This window comes from Saccopteryx bilineata, chromosome 2 (genome assembly GCF_036850765.1).
Source record: "Saccopteryx bilineata isolate mSacBil1 chromosome 2, mSacBil1_pri_phased_curated, whole genome shotgun sequence".
NCBI classification, from domain to species: domain Eukaryota; kingdom Metazoa; phylum Chordata; class Mammalia; order Chiroptera; family Emballonuridae; genus Saccopteryx; species Saccopteryx bilineata.
Window position 1 is genome coordinate 328142444 of NC_089491.1, and position 24487 is coordinate 328166930.

At 39.9% G+C, this 24487-nt stretch overlaps 1 protein-coding gene and 1 pseudogene across 4 annotated transcripts in view; one reads left to right on the plus strand and one right to left on the minus strand.

The window, feature by feature from the left end:
- CADPS2 (calcium dependent secretion activator 2) overlaps positions 1-24487 on the minus strand; it is a 538020-nt gene that overhangs the window by 75522 nt on the left and 438011 nt on the right. For all 4 annotated transcript variants that reach the window (XM_066262196.1, XM_066262195.1, XM_066262194.1 and 1 more), the window contains exon 18: positions 12801-12957. In XM_066262196.1, the coding sequence (XP_066118293.1) occupies positions 12801-12957 (157 nt within the window). The remainder of the gene's footprint in view (positions 1-12800; positions 12958-24487) is intronic.
- LOC136324496 (putative monooxygenase p33MONOX pseudogene) lies at positions 16057-16812 on the plus strand (annotated as a pseudogene).

The following is a 24487-nucleotide window of genomic DNA, read 5'->3' on the forward strand; positions in this document are numbered from 1 at the left end:
TTGGCAGATGGGGCCTTTGGAGGGTGATTAGGTTGTGAGGACAGAACCCTCCAGATGGAATTAGTGCTCTTGTAAAAGAGAGCCTAGAAATATCCCTCAACTCTTTCATGATGTGAGGACATAGCAGGAAGATAGCTATGAAGCAGGCTCTCACCAGATCTCGAGACTACCTGTACCATGATCTTGGACTTTCTAACCTGCAGAACCCTGGGAAGTAAATTTCTGTTGTTCCTAAGCCATTGAGTCAGTGGTATTGTGTTAGAGCATCCCAAAGGCACTAAGTCAGTATGTGCCCACACTGCACCATGGAAGAGCAGAGATCTGTGGGAAAATACCAAGTATTGCTAAGTAATCCTCAATCAAGAATTTGTAATTTTTGGATGGTACATATTTTTCAAGTAAACATACCCTAAATATATTTGTGATTTTTTATAGCCCTCAAAGTGAGAACATGTTCATTTAAAATATGTATTTTGTGATTAGGAGGGTCAACTAAATGACAGGGGAGTCATCCATGGAAGATTCGGAGGGAAGGTTTCCTGATCGAGGAAACAGCTAGCACTAAAGCTTTAAAGAAGAACAAGCTGCTGTTTTTCAAAAGTTCAAAGACACCAGTGTGGCAGGAGTAGAGTGGTAGAGAGGGAAGACTAATCCAAGGTAATGTCTAGACTACAGAACATGGTGAGAAGTCTGGGTTTTAATGGGTGCAAAGGGAAGCGTTATTGTTTTTATTATTACTAAGTAGAGGAGTGACATGATATAATCTCTCTGGCTCCTGTGTGAAAATGGAGTAGGTGGCCAAGCGTGGAAGCAGAGGAGGTGGTTAGTTCTCAGCTCTTTATTGCAATAGACCAGATAAAAGATGATAATGATGATGATGATAAAGACGATGATGATGAAGGTGATGGTGGTGGTGATTGTGGTGCCTTGGATTAGGGGGCAGAGGTGGAAGGTGAGGAAAAACCCCTCAGTAATTCTCATTCACTTCTACAGATTTGAATAGCTGTATATACTTATAGTTACTAAAGTTAATTACTAGCAACACTAATTGTATTGTCTTATAAAATACTCAGCTAAAAATGCCCATTATCTTGCCTGACCAGGTGTTGGCAGAATGAATAGAGCATTGAACTAGGACACAGAGGACCCAGGTTGAAAACCCTGAGGTTGCCAGCTTGAGCACAGGGTTGCTGGCTTGAGCTCAGAGGTTGCTGGCTTAAACCCAAAGGTTGCTGGCTTGAGCCCAAATGTTGTTGGCTCAAAGCCTAAGGTCACTGCCCTGAGCCCAAGGTTGCTGGCTTGAGCAAGGGTTCACTCATTCTGCTATAGCATCCTGGTCAAGTCACAGATGAGAAAGCAATCAGTGAACAACTAAAGTGCCACAATGAAGACTTGATGCTTCTTATCTCTCTCACTTCATGGCTGTATGTACCTATCTGTCCCTCTCTCTATGTCTGTTGCAAAAAAAAAAAAAAAAAAAAGCAGCCCAAATCTCACATAATCTACATGGCAACACTATCCTGAAAGACTATATATATATGTTTATTTTGGGTAAAATATGTGACACCATGGTGGAATGAATATGAAAATTCCTACTCTACATTACTTGAATTGATTTTGAAATTTTTTAGAGGCTGGAAAACTACAGACACATGAAAATGAAATAGTAAGTAATTCTTAATACAGAAGGAAATACAACAGTGATTTTTTTCTATCACTAGTTGTTATGGTTTAGCATTTTTTTGTGGTTAAATAATCTTTTCTAGCTTATCTATATGCTAAGAGATTTCCTATTAAGGTGAGAATAATAATTATATTTAATAATAAATATCCTATTTAGAAGACTAATGTTATCTTAATGATATGTTCATTAGCACACAAAAAGAATCTTTATATATTCCTGGGGATTCAATCATTGAGCCGGAAGCTACTATAGATGATGTAACACAGTTCCCTTTACCCAATGTCACAGAATAAAGATGCTGAAATTCTCATCCAAACCATCTAATCAACTACAATGAGCAAATTTAAAAATATAACCAAATCTGAATTTATCAGCTCTTTACTTCAGAACTCTCCTCTTCCTCTTCATGAGCATTTTTAGTGTCAAGTGCTTGATACGATCCTCTTATTGAATCACCACCAAAACTCAGAGAAAAGAAGGATAATTTCTTTCAATCTTATCAATAAGGAAATTGAGGCACAAAAAATTTAGGATACTTGCCCAAGTCGTTTAGTTAACAGATAGTAGAACAAGGACTTTATAACACATCCCCCTCTTAACTTCCACAGAATTATAATACCATCATCCTCAACTTGTTGCCATAAACAATAATCTGTCTGTCCAGCCATTCAAGTATTTATCCAACCTACCATCATCACATCAGCATCTCTTAAGATCTAGAAATGTTATATAGTAGATTGCTTTAGGGAAAAAAAAAAAAGATCTTGCAAATGACCAACTCCTTACACCGTATCTAAAATGAATTATATGTTTTCAGAGGTAGACTTCTGAAAAACTGTTACACTATGAAGAAGTCAAGAGGTTGAGCAAAACTATTATATTCAATGAATTGAAAACTGAATTAATGCTGTGAAAATATTCGATGTGCTTGTAACATACATTAAAAGCAGGACAATTTTACATTGCTGTACAGCTAGACTGTATGCCTAAGCTTTAATTTATATGACTTACTAATAAAAATATAAAAAATTCCGGCTGTACATCTTGATCGGTACTGTTAAACACTGTCATTGTTTATAATCCCAATACCAAACCACATGCTTATGCAAAAAATTATTATATCGACAAATAAGTTCAAGTGCTACTTTATTATATGCATTTAGAGATTAGCTATCAAGTCACACTTAGTTTGTTAAAATAAAGAGGTACGTAAGGAAAATCATACTCAATGTTGTTACTAAATGTTATAAAGATTCTAAGATTAAGTAGCAGTTCACTCTTATGTACAGCTAGCAACATCTCTCTATTTTTTATACACTTAATAAGCACTGAATCTATTACCTTGTTAAATAAGTCTGCTTCTCTTCTTGTATTCCCATTGAGAGGGAAAATAGAGACTGTCTACCAGATCACCACCCCGACACACAGAAGTGGTTCCACAGGTCTTTACTGAACCTCCTCCACGCAATCTTTCCAATACTTCCCCTTCCCCCCTTCCTCCCCACTGCTGTGGCACCAGCCCCACCATTCCCCATCTCTGGCCCCAACTAATGCAATAATCTCCTAATTGGTCTTTAGGTTCCTAATTTTCCCTCTGTCAATTTGTCTTCTTAAAATCTCAAGCACAGGGGCTTGCTAAAATAGAAAACTAACAATATCTCTTCTAAAGATGATAATCCTTTAATGGATCATCACAACAAACTCCAAAAGCCTTCTTAGCATAGTCTGAAAGCCACCCATGACCTGTTTATTTTTTACATTATTTAAATAAAATTTTTTTCTTCTTCTTTTCCAAGTGAGAGGAGGGGAGATAGACTCCCGGCATCCTCCGTCTGAGGTGGATGCTCACAGCTGAGCTATATTTAGTGCGTGAGGCAGAGGCTCCATGGAGCCATCCTTAGCACCTGGGGCCGATGAGCTCAAACCAATCAAGCCATGGCTGTGGGAGAGGAAGAGAGAGAAACAGAGAGAAGGGGGAGGAGGAAAGGTGGAGAAGCAGATGGTCACCTCTCCTATGTGCCCTGATGGAATCAAACCAGGGACATCTATACACTGGGCCAATGCTCTACCACTGAACCAACCAGCCAGGGCCATGACCTGTCTTAAAATGATTCCTCTCGCTCATTTCTGTTGCCTGATCCCTTAATTTCTTGAAGTCCAACCTTATGATTTTCATGGTTCAGTTCAAGTATACGATTTCTCCTCCAAGCCTTTCTTGACATGCTGTCCCCTTGCCCCGTTGCTGGTTTTTCTGTTTACTCTTTGAGCGGCACAGGCTTCCACTGTGGTCCATGTTGTACGTGTGCACTTGCTGGCGTATCTCTTCCTCCCCACGAAGGTGCAAAGTCCTTGAGGCAGGGACCATGTCTGTATTCTTAGTATCCAGCCAAGTCCCTGGCTCAGAGCTAGTGTTCAAAGGCTTGCTGAATGAATGAACACTTGGATACAATATTTAGATTACTACACTATTATTCAGGAGGCTGTATAAGAGACCTATGGAAGCCTGCATATCTCTTCATATTTTATATAAAATACAAGGCATTAAATAATAATGTTATGAGAAATCTTATTTTTGACTCATATGTCCAAGACAAGACTGCTAAAAATTTTACTGAATATGAATGCCAGCTATTTTATGTCTCTTATTTTAATAAATGTAGCAAAGGCAGAATTTTTTCTGTTCAGTCAAGACACTTGATAGCAAAATACTACATCCTGCAAAATAAGGAAAAAAATTGGAGACTTCCTATAGTACCTAAGATTTGTCACAAATGTTGAATTCTGGCTAAAAGCTCACTCATGTTTCAGCTTAGTGTTCCTTTTGATATTCAAAAAATCAAGTCCTAAGCCCATATTCCAATGTTTTAGAAAACTGGCAATTACTATTTTTTTGGTAACTAGATTCAAGAAAGGGAAGATGGAAGGGAGGGGAGAGATGGAGAGAGTGAGAGGGAGAAAGAGGAGAAATAAAAAGAAAATATTCTCTGTGGGGAAAAGAAGAGACAGAATTGGGCTTCAGAAGGCAAGCCCACAGACACGTGGAGCAGGGTGCACTTGCGCATGTACAGGTCGGCTCCTTCTCTGCTGCCCGCGCTCCAGTCTGCAGTCTGTTCCTCGCGGACACTCAAAAGCCCTCTTAATATGTAGCTCCGGGCATCAGAATGAGTGCTTCTACCTCCTCCACATGGTTTAATAAGGATAGCTTATGATTTGGGGCTGCCGCCTGTCCAAATCAAGCCTTCACAAGGCACCCACGGCAACAACTCATTGGAAGAGGCTTTCTCAATGCGACCTCCTCCGAGAATGCTCTGACACCACCCGGAGGTGTGGAAGTAGAGAGGACTGCTCAGAAGGATCCTCCAACAGTGCTTGCAAGAACAGGAGCGAAGGATCAGCATCTACTTTGTTGATAAGGATAATGTACTTTTTTCCCCCCAAAAGATTCCATGTTCCAAATATCACCTTTTCAGGAAACAATGAAGCACCAAAGGCAGCAAGCTCAATGGTGCAATTAGAAATGGTTAAAAAAAAAGCAAAATGGCTTAAATAAAAGGTAAACTAGAGATGCAGATGTGCCCAATTATTTTGAACATCCCAATAATTAATAAGCGAGTGTTGATTATTTATATACCAAAAAGAGTCTTTCATTAGCAAAAGTACTTGTCATAGGCTTTAATAGTAAGATTCCAACAGAGAATTTAAAACAAGGTCCAATTAATAATGATTACTGAGACAATAATCACTGGGTAAATGAAAGATAAAAGATGAAAGAGCTCATGGATGGCTTTTAGGGGGAAAATGTACTGTTGCTCCTCAGCGCATACAAACCATTCTACTGTGTGCAGCCCTCCCAACTAACATTGGTGGATTGCTAGGAAGAGTGATTCCACATTCCCTAAAATTTTAATTAGGTATTTTGGAAGGAAACAAGTAATTCTTTTTTTTTTTTTGTATTTTTCTGAAGCTGGAAACGGGGAGAGACAGTCAGACAGACTCCTACATGCGCCCGACCGGGATCCACCCGGCACGCCCACCAGGGGGTGATGCTCTGCCCCTCCGGGGCGTTGCTCTGTCATGACCAGAGCCACTCTAGCGCCTGGGGCAGAGGCCAAGGAGCCATCCCCAGCGCCTGGGCCATCTTTGCTCCAATGGAGCCTTGCTGCGGGAGGGGAAGAGACAGAGAGGAAGAGGGGGAGGGGTGGAGAAGCAGATGAGCACTTCTCCTGTGTGCCCTGGCCGGGAATCGAACCCGGGACTTCTGCACGCCAGGCAGACGCTCTACCCCTGAGCCAACCGGCCAGGGCCAGGAAATAAGTAATTCTTGATCAAATAAACACCAGCCACAATAAAACAGTGGACTTTGCCATAAAATAATTATTCAAGAGACTATGAATTATACCACCTGTGAACAATGCAAGCACAATGAAATAAGATGGAAAATTACTAGGTCACGCATAATGTTGAGAAATGCATCTAATGAGGATCTCAATCACAAACAATACAAATAGGGGCTTCAAGAAATGTTAGCAGCAGCCTAGTACAGTATTAAGTAAAACACACACACACACACACACACACACCCACACACCCCAAATAAAAAAATACCCTGAGATCTAGGAACAGCATTCAACAGAGAATCTGGCACATCAAGTAAGAATTCAATAAATGTCTGTTAATGAATAAATAGTAATAAAAACCCACCAACTAAAAAAGATTCTAAGAGTATCCTATTGAAGCTTATGTAGAATATGAAACTCATTTGATTTTATTCTTTTTAATTAGAATTGATAAGTATTTTTATATCATTTGATATTAACTTATATCTACTAGCATAATAATCTTTCAAAGCTGCACCAAATTCTCCCTTTCCCTTGGGCCACTTGTTAAAAAAAAAAAAAATCCATCCATCCATCCATTGAAAGTAACAAGGAAAGAGAGCACTGGTTTTATAATGTTCATTACGTTTGGGCAACAAATCCCAATTCAACAACTCCAAATGTGTGTTTCTGATGCTCAGGGGGCCTTTAGTAGTTACAGATGCTCCTGCAAATCTACAGTGAAGGATAGACAGATATTTAGAACAGATTATTTTCTTTAAGGCACTAAGTTCTAAAAAAAATACACAAAGCAGATTGAAACTGAAGAAAGGTCTACAGGTAGTAAAGACACTAGAACAGGACTATGGAATTCGATTTTAAAAAATGCTAGTGACTCCTTGCTTTTATATTTCTTTTACTATACCAGCCAGTAAAACAAATTAAAACATACAATTTTGAATTCATCAACTCTGGGGACTAGAGTTAAATATATTGTCACATTTTATGGTCATTTCATCATTTCTAAAACTAAGCTGGCATGCAGCCCTGCTGTCATCCAGAAGTTATGTTCTTTCTGCATTGTTCCTAGTATGTGTATGTACAGATATTAACTATAAACACCGATTCATGAATTTCAGATGCACAGTTCATTTAAGCACTTGAGGCAGAATGACACGCAGGTGTCAGCCCTCCGTATTTCAAAGCTTGAAGATTAACCTAATCTACAATATGGTGACCTAACAGTTCTTCATTTGAAAGAAATCTGAAAAATCATTCCTGATACAGCCGAAGTGTGAGAAGAACCCAGCGGGATTCCCACCTCTTCATTCCTTAATGAGTTTTTTGATAATGAGAGGTGACTTTGCCAGTCACTCTGGGCTCTATTATGACTAATTTGACTCCACTTCACTCTCTTTGTTAATTATTAACACTAGCCTTTTTATCCTCGTGAGACATTGCAATTTTTCTTTTTTTCCTGATTTTGTATGAGCCCATCTTGATGAAGGTGAAAGTCTCGGAGAATAGGTTTTCACTTAGCGGAGAGCTCAAACATTTATTATTCGTTTAGGCAGCGGCACTGTGACTTTGATTACAAAAGCAGGGGTGTTCTTCGGATGGCTTTAATGTGCCCGCAATGTGAAAAGCCTGTTAATTAAAGAAGCAGCACCGTGGTATTTTTCACTTGGGAATCAGTCCCCAACAGAATGGTCATTTGCCACTTGCTAACATATCCACAGATTAAAAGGTGACTAGCTCCAAGGGTTTGCCTTTCAGTAGTGCTGAAAGAAATGATTTGTGCCATTTGCAGATGGCTTTCATTTGTCCCAGGCTGTCACTTGCCATGACTAGACTGACAGGAAGACTGTGGGAAACATCATGTAAGGGTAACATCTATTTGTTCTAGCTTTGTGGTCGTTTAGTATCATTTAATTGCTTAATTATAAAAACATTTATTCCCCCACAATTTTAATATATCTCTTTTCCAAAACAGTTTCCTTAGCTATCACTGAAAGAGACTGCCCATCTAATGATCTCTTTAGTTGGGGGGCGTGGATGAGGTTGAATGGAGGCAGGGGAAAAAGCGGAGGGGGGTGTGGTCTCTTTTTGGACAGCCATGAGGAGCCTGAGTTGGTTTTCATTGGCAGTCCTGCTCTGGAAATCAGTGGGTGAGTTTGTGACGGGTGGGGGGACTGGGGACAGTCGCTAAAATGATGGTGCAGCTGGTACTCTTCTCTTGGGGAAAACATATTTCAGGGGTCCCCAAACTGCGGCCCCCTGAGGCCATTTATCTGGCCCCCGCTGCATTTCCGGAAGGGGCACCTCTTTCATTGGTGGTCAGTGAGAAGAGCACATTGACGATCTCATTAGCTAAAAGCAGGTCCATTGTACCCATTGAAATACTGGTCAGTTTGTTGATTTAAATTTACTTGTTCTTTATTTTAAATATTGTATTTGTTCCTGTTTTTTTTTTTTTTTTTTTTTTACTTTAAAATAAGATATGTGCAGTGTGCATAGGGATTTGTTCATAGTTTTTTTATAGTCCGGCCCTCCAATGGTCTGAGGGACAGTGAACTGGCCCCCTGTGTAAAAAGTTTGGGGACCCCTGCCATATTTCATCTCCAAGGGTTCTTAAGGCTAAGTAAGACTTTCCCTAATCATGTCCAACGGTAAAAAAAGACACTCGCCCCTGACAGGATTTTCTACCCCTTAAAATACAAACTATATTTTCTCGAATCCCTTCCCCCAAGAATTAGGTCAGTCCCCGAAATTCTCATCATGGACGTTGTGTGACATACACATGAGACAAAATACACCTTTATCTGGCCCTTTCTGTACCTTTAACCAATTCGCTTCCTCTGTCCCCATTTATAGGCTCAAGACCCTATAAACATTTTCTTAGTTAAAGACAATGTTCAAGGAATCTCTTATTGTCCTCAAAAGAATTATACTATTTTATAAATGCCCCTGGACTCTGCTCTGATTGCTGTAGACCATGACAAACCTGGGGACCAAGTGCCCAGACTCAGTTCACCTCTGTTCTTGGTTCCCTGTTAGCAAGCCCCTGACCAGGCATGGCACCTCTTTGGATCCAGTCACCTCAGCTGGAAAAGAAAGAGGTTTGTCTAAAACTCCTTCCACTTTCCAAAAGAAAAGCACCTATTTTGAAATATCAAAGCATAGTGCTTGCTTCAGCAGCACGTATGCAGAAATATCAAAGCATAAAGATGTTAATAAAAGAAAGATGGCAAGCAACCGGTGGGAATGTCTAGTCACAGAAACAAGTCGGCTATAAAATTTTCAAGGCACCAATAAAGTACAAGTTCTAAAGGAAACTTTCATTAGTTGGAGACATGTAAGTAATTTTTGTTTTAGGAAAGCAAACATAAGTATGTGACATTGTGAATAATAATCACAATCATTTTAAAATCTCTTTATAATTAGTGGTACGCCACGCGCGCGGCAACGGCAAGCACTGTCATTCAGCAAATTAGCTCCGGTCCCAACACTGGGCATTTCAGAGCAAGCAGATCTGTTGCCCCTCGCTGGTGAAAGTTGTAATTAATTAGAACTTGCAAGCCATGGCATGGCATTTCATTCCACGGGGGTTAAAAGGATAGAAGTTTTATGTTTTCCCACTGCCTTTCCAAAAGGACAATATGGGGGCAGTACAGGTCGATATTTAACGTTTGAATTGAATGCACCACCTCACTATCGAAATATTTCAGGAATTTAATAAAACAAACACAGTTATTAATGATATTCATTATTACCAAAGATGTTATTACTAGTAAGCAAATTATGTCTTTTTTATTATTTTATTTTATTTATTCATTTTTAGAGAAGAGAGAGAGAGGGAGAGAGAGAGACAGAGAGGGAGAGAGAAGAGAGAGAGAGAGACAGAGAGAGAAAAGGGGAGGAGCTGGAAGCATCAACTCCCATTTGTGCCTTGACCAGGCAAAGCAAATTATGTCTTAATAATTTCTGAGATATTACTCAGTAGTTTTGGCTTTGGGTAGTATTTTGTGAGTTTCTGAAAGCAGTCACTATATCCTGTCTCAATTCCCAGTCCACACAGCAGTCCCAATACCAAAAGGGAACAACAGCACTAGGGGACTTTTTTCTTTACCTCACTACACAGAGGTGCTGTTTTTCTCTGGAATAATGTTTTCTAAAATGTATGAATTAAAAAAAAACCAATAAAAATAAAATCTATTAATCACCATAAAATCAAAGCCAAGATCTAGAATTATCCCCCCCCCCCATAGGTAACACTCAACAGGGATCAGTAATAAATAGTTTTGTGCTTTGTATGAGTAATGCATACTAAAATAAAATAATTCTTTATGCATTTAATAGTAGCCAAAGTTACAGAAATGGTTTAAAGCAGGAGAGGAATATATAACTCTTTTGAGTTAACTATTTACAAGTCTGGTTGAAAATCAAATTTCTGTTACTCTCCTTTTAGTGTTCTTTTTGAGATAACTGTCATAAACTTACACTTGCAATGTAAGGACTCTTTTTACAAATACTGTAAGTATTAAAAGTTGTTACTTAATTAGATTTGCAGTAGAAGATCCCCCCCAAAAACCTGCTATGATATCTACCTGTTTTGTTTTTTTCTATAATTCTAATAGGTTGAATGCATTAAATGGGTTATCATTTTGACTAACAATTTGTTGATGTTAACAAATATGTCATCTTCGAATAAACTCCAAAGTAAATCTAAATACAATCGATTCTTGAATTTTCATGCAAGTGGGAAAAGCAATGTTAGAAACAATCTTACATTAAGTCATTCTCATTTAGGAACTTAATGAATGATGCCCATCTTTATTTTTGGCAGCAGGTTCATTGTTACACATTTGTCTTAAGATAATATTAAGTCTGACTTGTGATTTTTCAGCAGAAAGTGAATGACAGTAAGTGACTGGCAAATAAAGGTCATTCCAAGCCTGCAAGCTGGTGGGAAGAAACCAAACTGGAACTTCACAACTGGATGAGGATAATTTACAGAATGAATGATTCACGTGTGGGTAAAGAAATGTGCTTTAGCAACTTCTGAAAGCAGACACTGTGGTTGAACCAAAAGTAGAAATTGTAGCTTCGCTCTTTGATTTTTGAATAGAATCTTTTGGAAGTAAAATTGGGTGGGAGAAGGAATAAGCACTGAGAGTGTCAAGATTGATGTTTTAATAGATTAATATTTATAATAGTTACTTAGCATCTATTATATAGGAGCTATTATTTTGTTTGTCACCATCAATGACACTGTAGGTACTGTTATTTTCCTTCTTTTATATATAAAAAATCTAAAATTGACAGAGGGTAAGCTATTGTCAAAGGTCAAGTAGCAAGTGGTAGAGAGAGATGTGAATCTGTCAAAAGCCATGTTATTAATTATTATAACATGATGCCTCTCTCACCAGAACAGAGGTTCTCAACGTGGTATCCTACAGCCAGATGTCCGTGGGGAGTCTGACACTACACACAATTTCATATCTATGTGAATTTTTTCCCCAGTAAAACAGCTGTTGTTTTATCAGAGACTCACAGGGATGAATCACCGCAGAAAGAAAATAAATAATGGGCTAGAGTGATGAACAAAGCCAACAGAGTATTTTTTTTAAAAACAAAAACAAACATAAAAACATACATTTGAACTTAGAAGTACACAGTAGTGGTGTCCCAGAAACAGAGCAGCAAAAAAGACCTCGAGTTTTAAATGTTTGAAATGTATCAACATGGTGACTGAGTTCCCTGGAGAGCTGGGGCCACCATGGGCTGCAGGAAGACAGGAGAAAGGCAGCTCTCACAGTGCTCCGGGTGACTCGGGGCACGTTGTGAACACTGGGCTCTTGTCCATACTACACTCTGGAGCAGTACTGAAACATGGAGTGAGGTGTCTTTAGAAAGAGGTGACAAGAATGATAATGAGTCTGAAAACCCTATCACGTACGGAAGAGCTGAACGACCAGGGAATAAGGGCTTAAAGAGAACACAACAGAAGAAGCTGTTACACTGATCAAACAGACTGAGTCAGAGCCAGTTTGGGAGGAGTCAGAGCCCGAGTTTGGGAGGAGACAGAGCTCAACATGGTCTATATTGGGAAGAGTTACTGACCTCCCCGTCACTGATTACGGCAAGTGTTGAAGCAAAGCCCCTTAATAGCTACTAAACTAGGGGTTAAAGGAAACTTTAGAAAGAATCATTATAGAAAAGGCCTAGGATGCACCTTAAAATTCTGATATAAACTAGGTTTGTATTGCTTTAGGAAAACAACAACAACTCTATTAATACAGAACCTTTGCAATCTCTTGAATTTCTAAATAAACACTAAGAGAGCAAGCTACGCCATATAGCGCTATTATACTATCATCTTCAGAATCCCTTTTAGAAAGCAATATTATCATAATGCATATTAGTAGAAGCCTGAATACTGCATGATTTCTAGAATGATGATAAATTTCTAGGGTGCCTTTCAGAGATCTAAGTATTCTCAAGTGCTTTAGACATGTTAACCTTCGAAGATTTTCTGATTCACAAAGTACAGTGAGAACCTGTGTTGTCAGTCTTCAGTGAAGGCAGAGGGTAGGCATAAGGGGAACTCCAGAGGCCAGCAGAGCAAGAGGGGAGTGCGCCTGGCCTCCCCCAGACCCAGGCCCGATAAAGAGAGAACATTCACGCCAGCTATGTGGATTCTCGTTGAGCAGCTCAGAGCCCTGTAAATACACATTAGCACACATGGCGCCCCCCCACACCTCCACCCTTCACATGCTAAGGCAAATTCAAGTGCTTACTGTCATTTCTGAGGAAGTTATTAAGCAGTTGGAAAAGAGGAAAACTATCCCAGGAGTCCTGCGGCTGGGCCTCCAGGGCAGTATCCATGTCCACTGTGAACAGAGACCAGAACTTCTCCGCGTGCTCTGCCAATAAGTCTGGCCACCAGGCAAATGCCTGTGATAAGACAAGAAAGAACACAACAGTGTAAAAATAGATCATTGGTTAAAAACACACATGAGTACTATGCCACTTGAATCCATGTCATTAAAAGTGCAGTTATAATAAAATGTTGTAGAGTATGGACCCAAATGTTTTAATACTTCTTTTCAGAGAAAAATAAAAGAAATTTTGGAAATAAATACACCAAAACATTCACGGTGGTTATGTTCAAACTATAAGCTATAATGAATTTTTCCTTCTGTTTTATATATTTTTAACCATTCTACATTAAACATATATTTTTAAAATAAGTCAATGAGTGCCATTTTACTTTTTAATTCTATTTTAAGTTTCACATTGTATTCATGAATGACAAATTTGCTTATTTAAATGTGTATCTACAAAATTTCTTGTCACATTTAAAAATTATTGCTTTTTATTAGTACATTTAAAGGAAATAAATCTAAGGTCTAAAGCTAAAACACATTTGATTTCCTCCAGTGTGAATTAGGACTCCCTAAACCAGTGGTTCTCAACCTGTGGGTCGCGACCCCGGCGGGGGTCGAACGACCAAAACACAGGGGTCGCCTAAAGCCATTTTTGCGACCCACAGGTTGAGAACCGCTGCCCTAAACAGTCTCTCTGATACCCAGTATATTTATGTCATAGGTCTTAGCATTGTATATGTGACTACGTATGTGAATATTTTATTTTATTTATTTTTCATGTGAATGTTTTAATGTCTGCCTCTCAAATGAGACTTTATACTCCACTAGGCATTTTCTTTTTTTTTTATAAATTTTTATTAATGTTAACGGGATGACATTAATAATTCAGGGTACATATATTCAAAGAAAACATGTCTAGGTTATCTTGTCATTAAATTATGTTGCATACCCCTCGCCCAGAGTCAGATTGTCCCCTGTCACCCTCTATCTAGTTTTCTCTGTGCCCCTCCCCCTCCCCCTAACTCTCTCCCTCCCTCCCTCCTGCATCCTCCCTCCCCCCACCCCTGGTAACCACCACACTCTTGTCCATGTCTCTTAGTCTCGTTTTTATGTTCCACCAATGTATGGAATCATGTAGTTCTTGTTTTTTTCTGATTTACTTATTTCACTCTGTATAATGTTATCAAGATCCCACCATTTTGCTGTAAATGATCTAATGTCATCATTTCTTATGGCTGAGTAGTATTCCATAGTGTATATGTGCCACATCTTCTTTATCCCATCTTTTATTGAAGGGCTTTTTGGTTGTTTCCATGTCTTGGCCGCTGTGAACAGTGCTGCTATGAACACGGGGCTACATGTGTCTTTACGTATCAATGATTCTGAGGTTTTGGGGTATATACCCAGTAGAGGGATTGCTGGGTCATAAGGTAGTTCTATTTGCAGTTTTTTGAGGAACCACCATACTTTCTTTCATAGTGGTTGTACTACTTTACATTCCCACCAACAGTGTATGAGGGTTCCTTTTTCTCCACAGCCTCTCCAACATTTGTTATTACCCGTCTTGTTGATAATAGCTAATCTAACAGGGGTGAGGTGGTATCTCATTGTAGTTTTAATTTGCATTTTTCTAATAACTAATGAAGCTGAGCATCTTTTCATATATCTGTTGGCCATTTGTATTTCTTCCTGGGAGATCCACTAGGCATTTTCTAATGCATTTAAGTAATGGCAATAATCACTTTTAAAACTCTGAACTGGTTAGTTGGGCAAAAATAATATTTACTTTTTAGAAAGTTCTTAAAAATAGTGTGGACTGCTTGTAGACCATTGCACCAAGCCTGCCTACCCATGAAACCAGCAGCAGGCCAGCCAACAGATGGACCCTGGCAGCAGGCCCACCAGTCCACGGTCCCCGCCAGCTGGCCCACCCAGAAACCAGCTGAGTGACTGGGGAAGGGTCCTTCCTGCAGAAGCAAGTCTGTAAAGAATGGAAAAGGTGACTGCTTCTTCCAATGTGCAGACACCAATACAGGGATCGCAAAGAGTCAAAGAAACATGACACCAACAAAGGAACAAGATAAAGTTTGGGTAACCAATCCCCAAAAATATGAAGATTTATAAACAAACTACCTGAAAGTAAAAAAAACAAAACAAAACATCCTAAGCCCAGTGAGCTACAAGAAAACACAGACAGACAACTAAGTGATATCAGAAAACAATACCTAAATAAAATGAGAAGTTCAACAGACAGAAACCACAGGAAAGAACCAAAGGAATATGCATGACTGAGAAATTCAACAGGGAACTTCAACAGCAGATCTGAACAAGCGGATAAAGCATCAGTGAACTTGAGAAGAAATAATCTGAATTATCCAGCAGAGTAACAAAAGAGGGGAAAAAATTTAAAAAGAGTGAAGAAAGCCTAAGGGACTTACGAAGTATCTTTAAGCAGAAAATGGATATCTATTATGACAGTACCAGAAAGAGGGAAGGAGAAAGGGGCAGAAGGCTTATTTTTTTAAAAATAGTGACTTAAAACTTCCCAAATCTGGATAGAAAAATAGACACCCAGATACATGAAGTCCAGAGGATACGAAATGGCTAGACCTAAAGAGGTGTGCACTGAGACACATTATAATTAAACTGTCAAAAGTCAAAAACAAAAAGAATTTTGAAAGCAGCAGAGAAAAGCAACTCATCATATACTAGGGACTCTCTCCCCCATAAGGCTATGAGCAGACGTCTCCGCAAAAATCTTGGGAGGCTTCGAAATATTGATAAGATATATTTATATAAAATGCTAAAGAAGGAACTGCCAGCCAAGAATACTGCCCTTTAAAAATGAAACAAAAGGTCACCAAGGCTATCCATAAAAATGAAGGAGAAGGGTCATGATGGACAGAATGCCACTCATACCATGGCTTGCGCCCTGACTGCACTACAACCTAAAGAGACACGGGTCCAGGAGCCTGTTTAGTACCAGAGCCTACAAAGCAATGAAACAGAACCTCAGAAATGGATGGACTCTTCTCAAGCTCTTAGCTAATTTGCAGCAGCTAGACAATGTTCCTCATTAATATCTGCCTGTCAGTGTGACCATCACATTATTTCACTCTCAGCTCTGAAATCTATATAGGAAAAGCTCCGCAACCACAGTCTTTCAATGGCTTCGAGATAATCAGAAGTGCCAACTCTCGAGCCTATTGGGCCTAGATCTGGGGAAGAGGTCCCTGCCTGTTGGGATGTGTCACCAGGCATTCAGCTATGATGGGGCCCAGGAAGACTCCACACCCATGGCTCCTCTTCCATCAGTATCCCTTGGAAGCCAGTGTTTGCAGAGCGCAAGTATCAGTACTTCGTCAAGGTGGGGGAAGGAGACGACAGTGTCTCCTCCCCAGCCACGATCCTGTCATTGACCACTGACAGTATGGACAAGGTCCTCGTGGTGAAAGCTAAAGTCATCCCTGTCACCATGAATTCTCTGATCACAAAACACATCTTGGAGAGCATTCAGTGTTTTAAACAACAGGCAGAGTTGAGAGATGCTGGCCCCCACGAGGGCCTTACCCCCGAGGAGACCAAGGACATTCGAGTGGCAGAAGTATTTCACAAACTAAAAGTACAGACTGGAGAGATAACAAGAAAAGAGAAGCAGCCGTCTCAGCCAAGCCCCTTCCCAGCAGCAAGGCCCGCTCTTCCCCTAAGCAGAATCCTGGAGGCTGTTCTCTTCTGGCTCTCCTGAAAGCTACCTGGCCCAAACCTTAGCACCCTGGATTCTGGAAGTGGGGATAAAGATGGAAACTCAGCAGATAAATGGAGCCTCTTTGGACCAAGATCCCTCCAGAAGTCTGATTCAAGAGGTGTTCCCACCCAGTCGTACAGAGGAGCACATACACATTGTTTGATATATGTATGTTGAACCATCTTTGCACCTCAGTGTTAAACCAAGTGGGGTGTATGGTCCTTTCAATATGCTATTGAAATCAACGTGCTAATATTTTGTCGAGGATTTACGCATTCATCTTCATAAGGAATACTGGTCTGTAATTTTCTCTTCTTGTAGTGCTTTTGTCTGGTTTTAGTATCAAGATGATGCTGTCTTTGTAAAATGAGATTGAAGTGCTCCTTCTATTTTGGGGGAAGAGTTTAAGAAGGATTGCTCCTGGGATTTTCCTTGTTGGGAGGGTCTTGGTTACCGATTCAAATTCCTTATGTGTTTTTGGTCTGTTTAAAATTTCTGTTTCTTCTTGATTCAATCTCGACAGCTTACATGTTTCTAGAAATTTATCATTGTTATAATGTCCATATGACCTCAAATGATCTACAGATTCAGTAAAATCTCTTTCAGAATCCCACTGGCACTTTTCATAGAAATAGAAACCATGATCCTAAAGTTCAATGGAACCATAAAAAAACCCCAGATAGCCAAAACAATCTTGAGAAACAACAGAGCTATTCTTGATTTCAAAATCTATTACTAAGTTATGGTAATTAAAATAATATAGTTCTGGGATAAAAACAGACATACAAACCAATAAAACAGAATAGAGATCCCAGAAATAAACCCAAGCATCTATGGACAACTAATATTCAACAAGGCTAAAACTACACAATTAGGAAAGGGTAGTCTCTCCCATAAATGGGGGGTGCCAAGAAATCCACGTATCCACATATCAAATAATAGAATGGGACCCTTCTCTTGCACCATACACAAAAATCAACTAAAAATGAATTAGAGACATAATTAACATAAAGACCTGAAAATGAACATAAGACCTGAACTCATGAAACTCTTAGAAAAAAACAAGAAATCTTCTTGACATTAGCCTTGGGAATGACTTCTTGGATCTGACACCAGAAGCATAGGCAGCACAGAAGAAAGATTAAACAGGACCACATCAAACTAAAATCTCTGAAACAGCAAAGTGCAGAGGCAACCTATAGAATGGGAGAAAATATTTTTCAAAATTCCTTTTTAATGATTGATTTGAATGGAGAGAAGGGGAGAGAGACAGACAGATAGGAACATTGAGCTGTTCCTGTAGGTGCCTTGACCAAGGGTCAAAGTAGCAACCTCCGCATTTCGGGACAATGCTCTAGCCAACTGAGCTATGCAACCAGGGCAGGAGAAAATATTTGCAAAAAAATATCTGATAAAGGGTTAATAACCAAACACAGATATAAGAATACTCCTACAATAGCAAAAAACAAACAAAAACAACAACAAGCACACAACCTGATTAAAAGACAGACAAAACACCTGAACGTTGCTCCAAAGACTGACAAAGGGCTAACAGGAATATGAAAAGGTCCTCAACACCAGTAATAATCACTGGATTTGCAAATGCAAATTAGAACCACAGTGAGTTATTGCTTCACACTTGTCAGGGTGGCTATAGTGAAAGAAACAAAAGATAAATTTGCTGAGTATGTGGAGAAAACAGAACACTTTCCACTGTTTGAGCAGATGTAAATTAGTGCAGCCACTATGGAAAACAGTATGGGATTTCCTCAAATAATTAAAAATACAACTACCATATAATCCAGGATCGGACTTGTAGTTGGACATCTAAAGGAACCAAGATTAGAATCTCAGAGACATATCTGCACTGCCACTCATAACAGCTAAGACACAGAAGCAACACAATTGTACACTGATGGATGAATCGGTGAGGAAGATATGATATTCATATACAGTGGAATATCATTCAGCTTCAGAAAAGAAGAAATTATTCCAAGTATAACATGGTTAAACCTGGTGGACGTTATGCTAAGTAAAATAAGACAGACACAGAAGGACAAATACTACATGATCACACCTTTATGAGGAAATCTAAAACAGTCACATTCATAAAAGCAGTGAGTAAAAAGATATTTTTCTGAAAGCAGAATGTCTGGTTGGAGTGTGAAACGGGGATAATTCTGTCCTAGAGATATGCTGTACCTCCAGCTAACAGTACTGTAGTGATTACTCAAAATCTTGCTTTGGGTGCACACTTTGTGTTAAATGCTCTTATCCCACTCCCACAAAAAATAACGTGGACTTCTCTGGCTACAGTGTATCTCAGTTTTGTTTTAAGTTGCATTTCTCTAATCATAAATAATTTTAAACACTTCTTTTTTATATGTTGAATAGCTCTCTTAATACTGTCGTTAGTGAATTGTTTTTTAGGTCTTTTCCCTTTTGAAAATTTAGCTTTTGATGGTATTATAACTTTTTTTTTTTTTTTTCATTTTTCTGAAGCTGGAAACAGGGAGAGACAGTCAGACAGACTCCCGCATGCGCCCGACCAGGATCCACCTGGCACGCCCACCAGGGGCGACGCTCTGCCCACCAGGGGGCGATGCTCTGCCCATCCTGGGCGTTGCCATGTTGCGACCAGAGCCACTCTAGCGCCTGAGGCAGAGGCCACAGAGCCATCCCCAGCGCCCGGGCCATCTTTGCTCCAATGGAGCCTTGGCTGCGGGAGGGGAAGAGAGAGACAGAGAGGAAAGCGCGGCGGAGGGGTGGAGAAGCAAATGGGCGCTTCTCCTGTGTGCCCTGGCCAGGAATCGAACCCGGGTCCTCCGCACGCTAGGCCGACACTCTACCGCTGAGCCAACCGGCCAGGGCCGGTATTATAACTTTTTAATCAAATAACTGAAACTCATTCACAACTTCTCTGATAATTATTGCTATTTTTCTAATAAAAAATCATTTTAAAAAGGATTCATCATACTATTGCCAGAGAAGTTCATGTTTACTTTCAAGGACTTTCTAGAACAAGTGAGATGTATGGCTGCAAAGTTCATTTAATTTCTTCAAATGTAAGTTAGATTTAAACCACAAAAGGAGTCAAATCACAAAACAAAAACCAGACATGGATGATAAAATATTGGCACATTGAGTTTTCTCTTCAAGACATATCACAAGAATCATGTTCAATATATTAAGAGCAAACTTCACTGGGAATTAAAGGAAGACCGCAAGGCAAATAACAGGCTTGAGAGTGAGGAACATTTCAATGCTTGGCCCTATGTTTTCAACTTCAAAGGTTGGGAATGATATGTTCTATTTAAATGGAGCTATTGGTCTTTGGAAACATTACCTTTGAATATTTTTCATTTACACAGCTACAGGAATGGGTATACAACACATAATATAAAAGTAAAATATAAAATAGCACACCACTTCATACACACAGCTTGTCAGGTCTGACAGCCATAGTGGTTCCGTGCGGAAGGAACCTGGGTCCTCACTGGACAGAGCAGGACAGAAACGCTGTAAAAATGCAGCATGGCAGAGAGAGACATTTACAAACTCTCACTTGCAGCTCACAACCAGTACCTTTGCCAAAGGTTAAAATGAAAATAACAGTCATGTATGTCCAGATTATCTCAAGACTCTTGAGAAAAATTTCCAGAGCCTATTTATTTATTTTCAGAGCCCTTTTAAAAGTGAACTCGGAAGACAACACTGTGCAAAGGAAATGAAATGGAACATAACTTTCTTTAAAGAAGTAGCTCCAGCCTGGCCTGTGGTGGCGCAGTGGATAAAGCATCGACCTGGAATGCTGAGGTTGCCGGTTCAAAACCCTGCACTTGTCTGGTCAAGGCACATATGGGAGTTGACGCTTCTTGCTCCTCCCCCTTTCTGTCTGTCTCTCTCTCTCTCCCCCTCCTCTCTAAAAAATGAAGATAATATTTCTTTTAAAAAAAGAAGTAGCTCCAGGATGGCAAGTTTTTGCCATCAACTTGAAATTTTCATTATGTTTTGTACCAGTACCTCTTCATGCCTGAAACTGTATTTCTGATACCGTTATCCCTGATGGGTGTAAACTAGGGTTGACTGTTCCAATGGTGACTAGTGACAGTGATAAGCAGTCACAGTCATTGAAAATAAAACTCAAGAGCCACAGATGGTTGAGAACACAGGGTCAATTCCACACCTATCCCCTCCTGTTTTTTGCCACCATCCTGGGTGGCAGTCATCTAACCCAGGTCTATAGTAAGAACAGGGGTTTTCTAGTGTCCTCCCCTGAGTCCACCTTCAGGAGATGCCTGAGACCTCACAGCATCATGGAGGAGAAAACCCTTCTCAGAAATGCATCCACCTGAAAGTGTGCTTCTGAAACCTGTATAATTTTGTTCACCAGTATCACTCCAATAAATTCAATAAAAAGGAAAAAAATAAAGCTTCACAAAAAAGAAAAAGAAGGCCTGACCTGTGGTGGCGCAGTGGATAAAGCATTAACCTGGAAACACTGAGGTTGCCGGTTCAAAACTCTGGGCTTGCCTGGTCAAGGCGCATATGGGAGTTGATGCTTCCTGCTCCTCCCCCCTTCTCTCTCTCTCTCTCTCCTCTCTATAATGAATAAATAAAATCTAAAAAAAAAATTAAAAAAAAAAAAAAAAAAAGAAAAGAAAAAGAAATGCCTCCATCTGTAGAGCACTTGATCAAAAGTCATGATCATGGCCCTGATTGGTAATTCAGTGGAGAGTGTTGGCCTGGCATATGAATGTCCCGGGTTCGATTCCCAGTCAGGGCATACAAGAGAAGTGACCATCTGTTTCTCCCCCCCTTCCCTCTCCCCCTTCTCTCCCTCTTCCCCTCCCACAGCCAGTGGTTGAATTTGGTTGAGCATGGCCCTGAGTACTGAGGATAGCTCCTTTGGAGTGCATCAGTCTCAGGCACTAAAAATAGCTCAGTACTGAGCATTTGGGAGTCTGCATCACTATCTCCCCTCCTTTCCCCTAAAAAAAATGTCATGATCATGGGGGTGAAAAATATCTCGGCTCATTTGTGTAAATGAGATGGCAGAGGTAGAAGATTGTTTAAGAGGGAAATAAAAGCAAACTTGATTGTAGTCCTTTAGTGATACCATTTGTATCAAAGTTCCAACAAAAAATAAATATTGTACAGTGAGAATAATATATGAGGCAAGCTAGGCTGTCAACACTTGGAAAGCCATGTTTACTGATTGTGGCAGAGAACAGAGCGGCAGGTAGCAATGAACCCTAAAATGGAGCAGAGCACAGAGCTTTTGAACTTAGTGATGAGATATGAGTGATCATGGGCAAATCAGCCCCTGGGTGGACTTCCATTTTCTCACCTGCAAATTGGCAGTAACAATACTTGCTCTAATCTCCCCCAGAGTTGTTGTAAAAATTCAATTACCATGAAAATCTCTTGCTATATAAAGTAAAACAAATAAACAAACAAACCAAAACCAAAACAAACAAAAAAGATAAAAAAACTAAACATTACCAGTAATTACAAAACTGATTGTAAGGTCATACAGATCTTATAATGAGAGTTTACATATTTTAGAAATAATAATATTGTCCAACATGAACTGAATAGTTTCTATGTATCAAGTACTGCTCTAAATCCTTTTTATACATTATCTTAATCCTCCATGCAGCCCTTTCAGATAAATGGTATAATTTTCCTTATTTTATATGTTATCAAATTGAGAGAGATTAAAGAACTTGCCCAAAGTCACATAGTCGATGGATAACAGAGTAATGATTTAAACCTAGGTCAACTTGGGTGCAGAAACTAAACTATCCCACATATATCCTCTTCTTAATTAACTATATAGAGGGTGAGGCAAAAGTAGGTTTACAGTTGTTTGTATGGAAAACAATGAAGTAATTAATGGTACAAGATTAAACTGTTTCGCATACTCACCACTATAAAGCTACTTTCCCCACCCTTGTATGCATGCATATATATCTATTTACTGTCTGCCTGTCCATCTGTCTATTATCTATCTATCTATCTATCTATCTATCTATCTATCTATCATCTCTTGCCCATCAGACCACTGGTAATATCCTCTGATTTCCTCATGTCAGAGCATCTGTTATGGTACAATTTCTCTGTGTCTTTTTCTAATTTCTTTGAGTTCTGAGGCTTCTGATTACTTTAGCTTCAAAATATAGTTAGAATGTTAACTTACAACAAAAAAGAAGGGTGCCTAATAAATGAACAGAAACAGTGAATCTGATTTTGAAATGTATTATGCGCCTATTTTTTCCCCCAAGAAAAAGAATCAGTTTGCAACCTGTGTTTTGTAGATGATACTGAAGCTCTAGAGACAGTCTAGTGTCTAGGGTACACCCTGCCCCAACACACACACACACATACTCACACACACACACTCTCACACACACACTCTCACACACACTCTCACACACACTCACACACACACTCACACACACTCATACACACACTCATACACACATACTCTCACACACTCACTCACTCACACACTCACACTCACACACACACATATTCACACAGCAACATGATGCTGAGGGCCCACATGCTAAAACTATTTATGCTTCTTTGAGGAGCCAGTAGAATGGCCTAGCCCTAGAACTTTCAGGGAGATACTAAATTACCATCAAACTAATCAAAAAAGTTTTACAATTCTTCGGATTCACCCAAATCTCTCCCTTATTGGGTTCACACCTGAATATAAATATTGAAATAACCAAATGAGATGATAAACTGAAAATACTACAAAACCTACGTTAAGGTAAAGTACTACTCTGATTACTATATACTTACGAATTAGTAAATGATTAACAAACATTTCTGGCAGTTGTTTTTGCCCATGCTGTTTCTTTTGACCGTCGCTGCTGCAGAAGGAACCCCGCCTCTATCACTTGGGCATCTGAAGCCACTGGCTGGTTACCTTCTTCCAAAATGAGGGACATTTGTTGGATCAGAGGTTAATCTCACCCTACACCTAAACCCCCTCTTAAAAAATGTTGGTCTTATCTCACAGGCTGTACAGATATAAATACAATATAATCACAATCAATTCAACTGTTGAGGTTTTGCCATTTCAGTTAGTAGTAGGCAGCAAACAGATGTTGTCCACGAGCAGCTGTGATGGATGTGCACGCTAGTGGAGAGGAGTCGGGACATAAACAATCAAAAACAAATGGGGGAAAAATCAAACCCCTTTTCTCTTTGGGTTGGAATCCATCCAGAAGCACAATCTAGTTCAGATATGACGCTCATGGGAGTGAACACATGCATTATTGTGTGCCCACGATGGACTCCTGTCTCTGTCCTGGCCCAGCTGCTGGAGCCGCCGGCCACACAGCCAGCTCAGGAGCGGGGTGAGTCAGCCCCGTGCAGGAACTGCTGGCCCTCTAGCTGCAGACACCAAATTACTGCCAAGCATCCTTCTTGCTTACAGTCTCAGCAATATGGTGGACACTCTTATACTGAGAATATTTCAGGGACCTTAAATCACTTATTAAATCCATTACTCGGCTGGAAAAAGAAACAACAACTTGAGCTGTATTTCATTGCTCATGTTGCCTCCCTCGGTCCCTCTCCTGATACTGTCAGCTACCCGTCTCCTTGAGTAGAGTCCTGGGACAGGCGAGAGAGCAAGGAAAGGATGAGAGTGACCAGGTGGAAAGGGCCATCGGCAGGCTCCTACCGCCCTCGTTCCCTCTGCATTTCTGCCACGATGCCCAGTGTGAATCCTGAACAGGACAACCTTTGGCCACTGTATCTAAACCAAGGAACAACAGTGTAGTTCACTGGAGAAAGTGCCCAGGTCTGAGGTCTGACTGGAGTCTCTGCC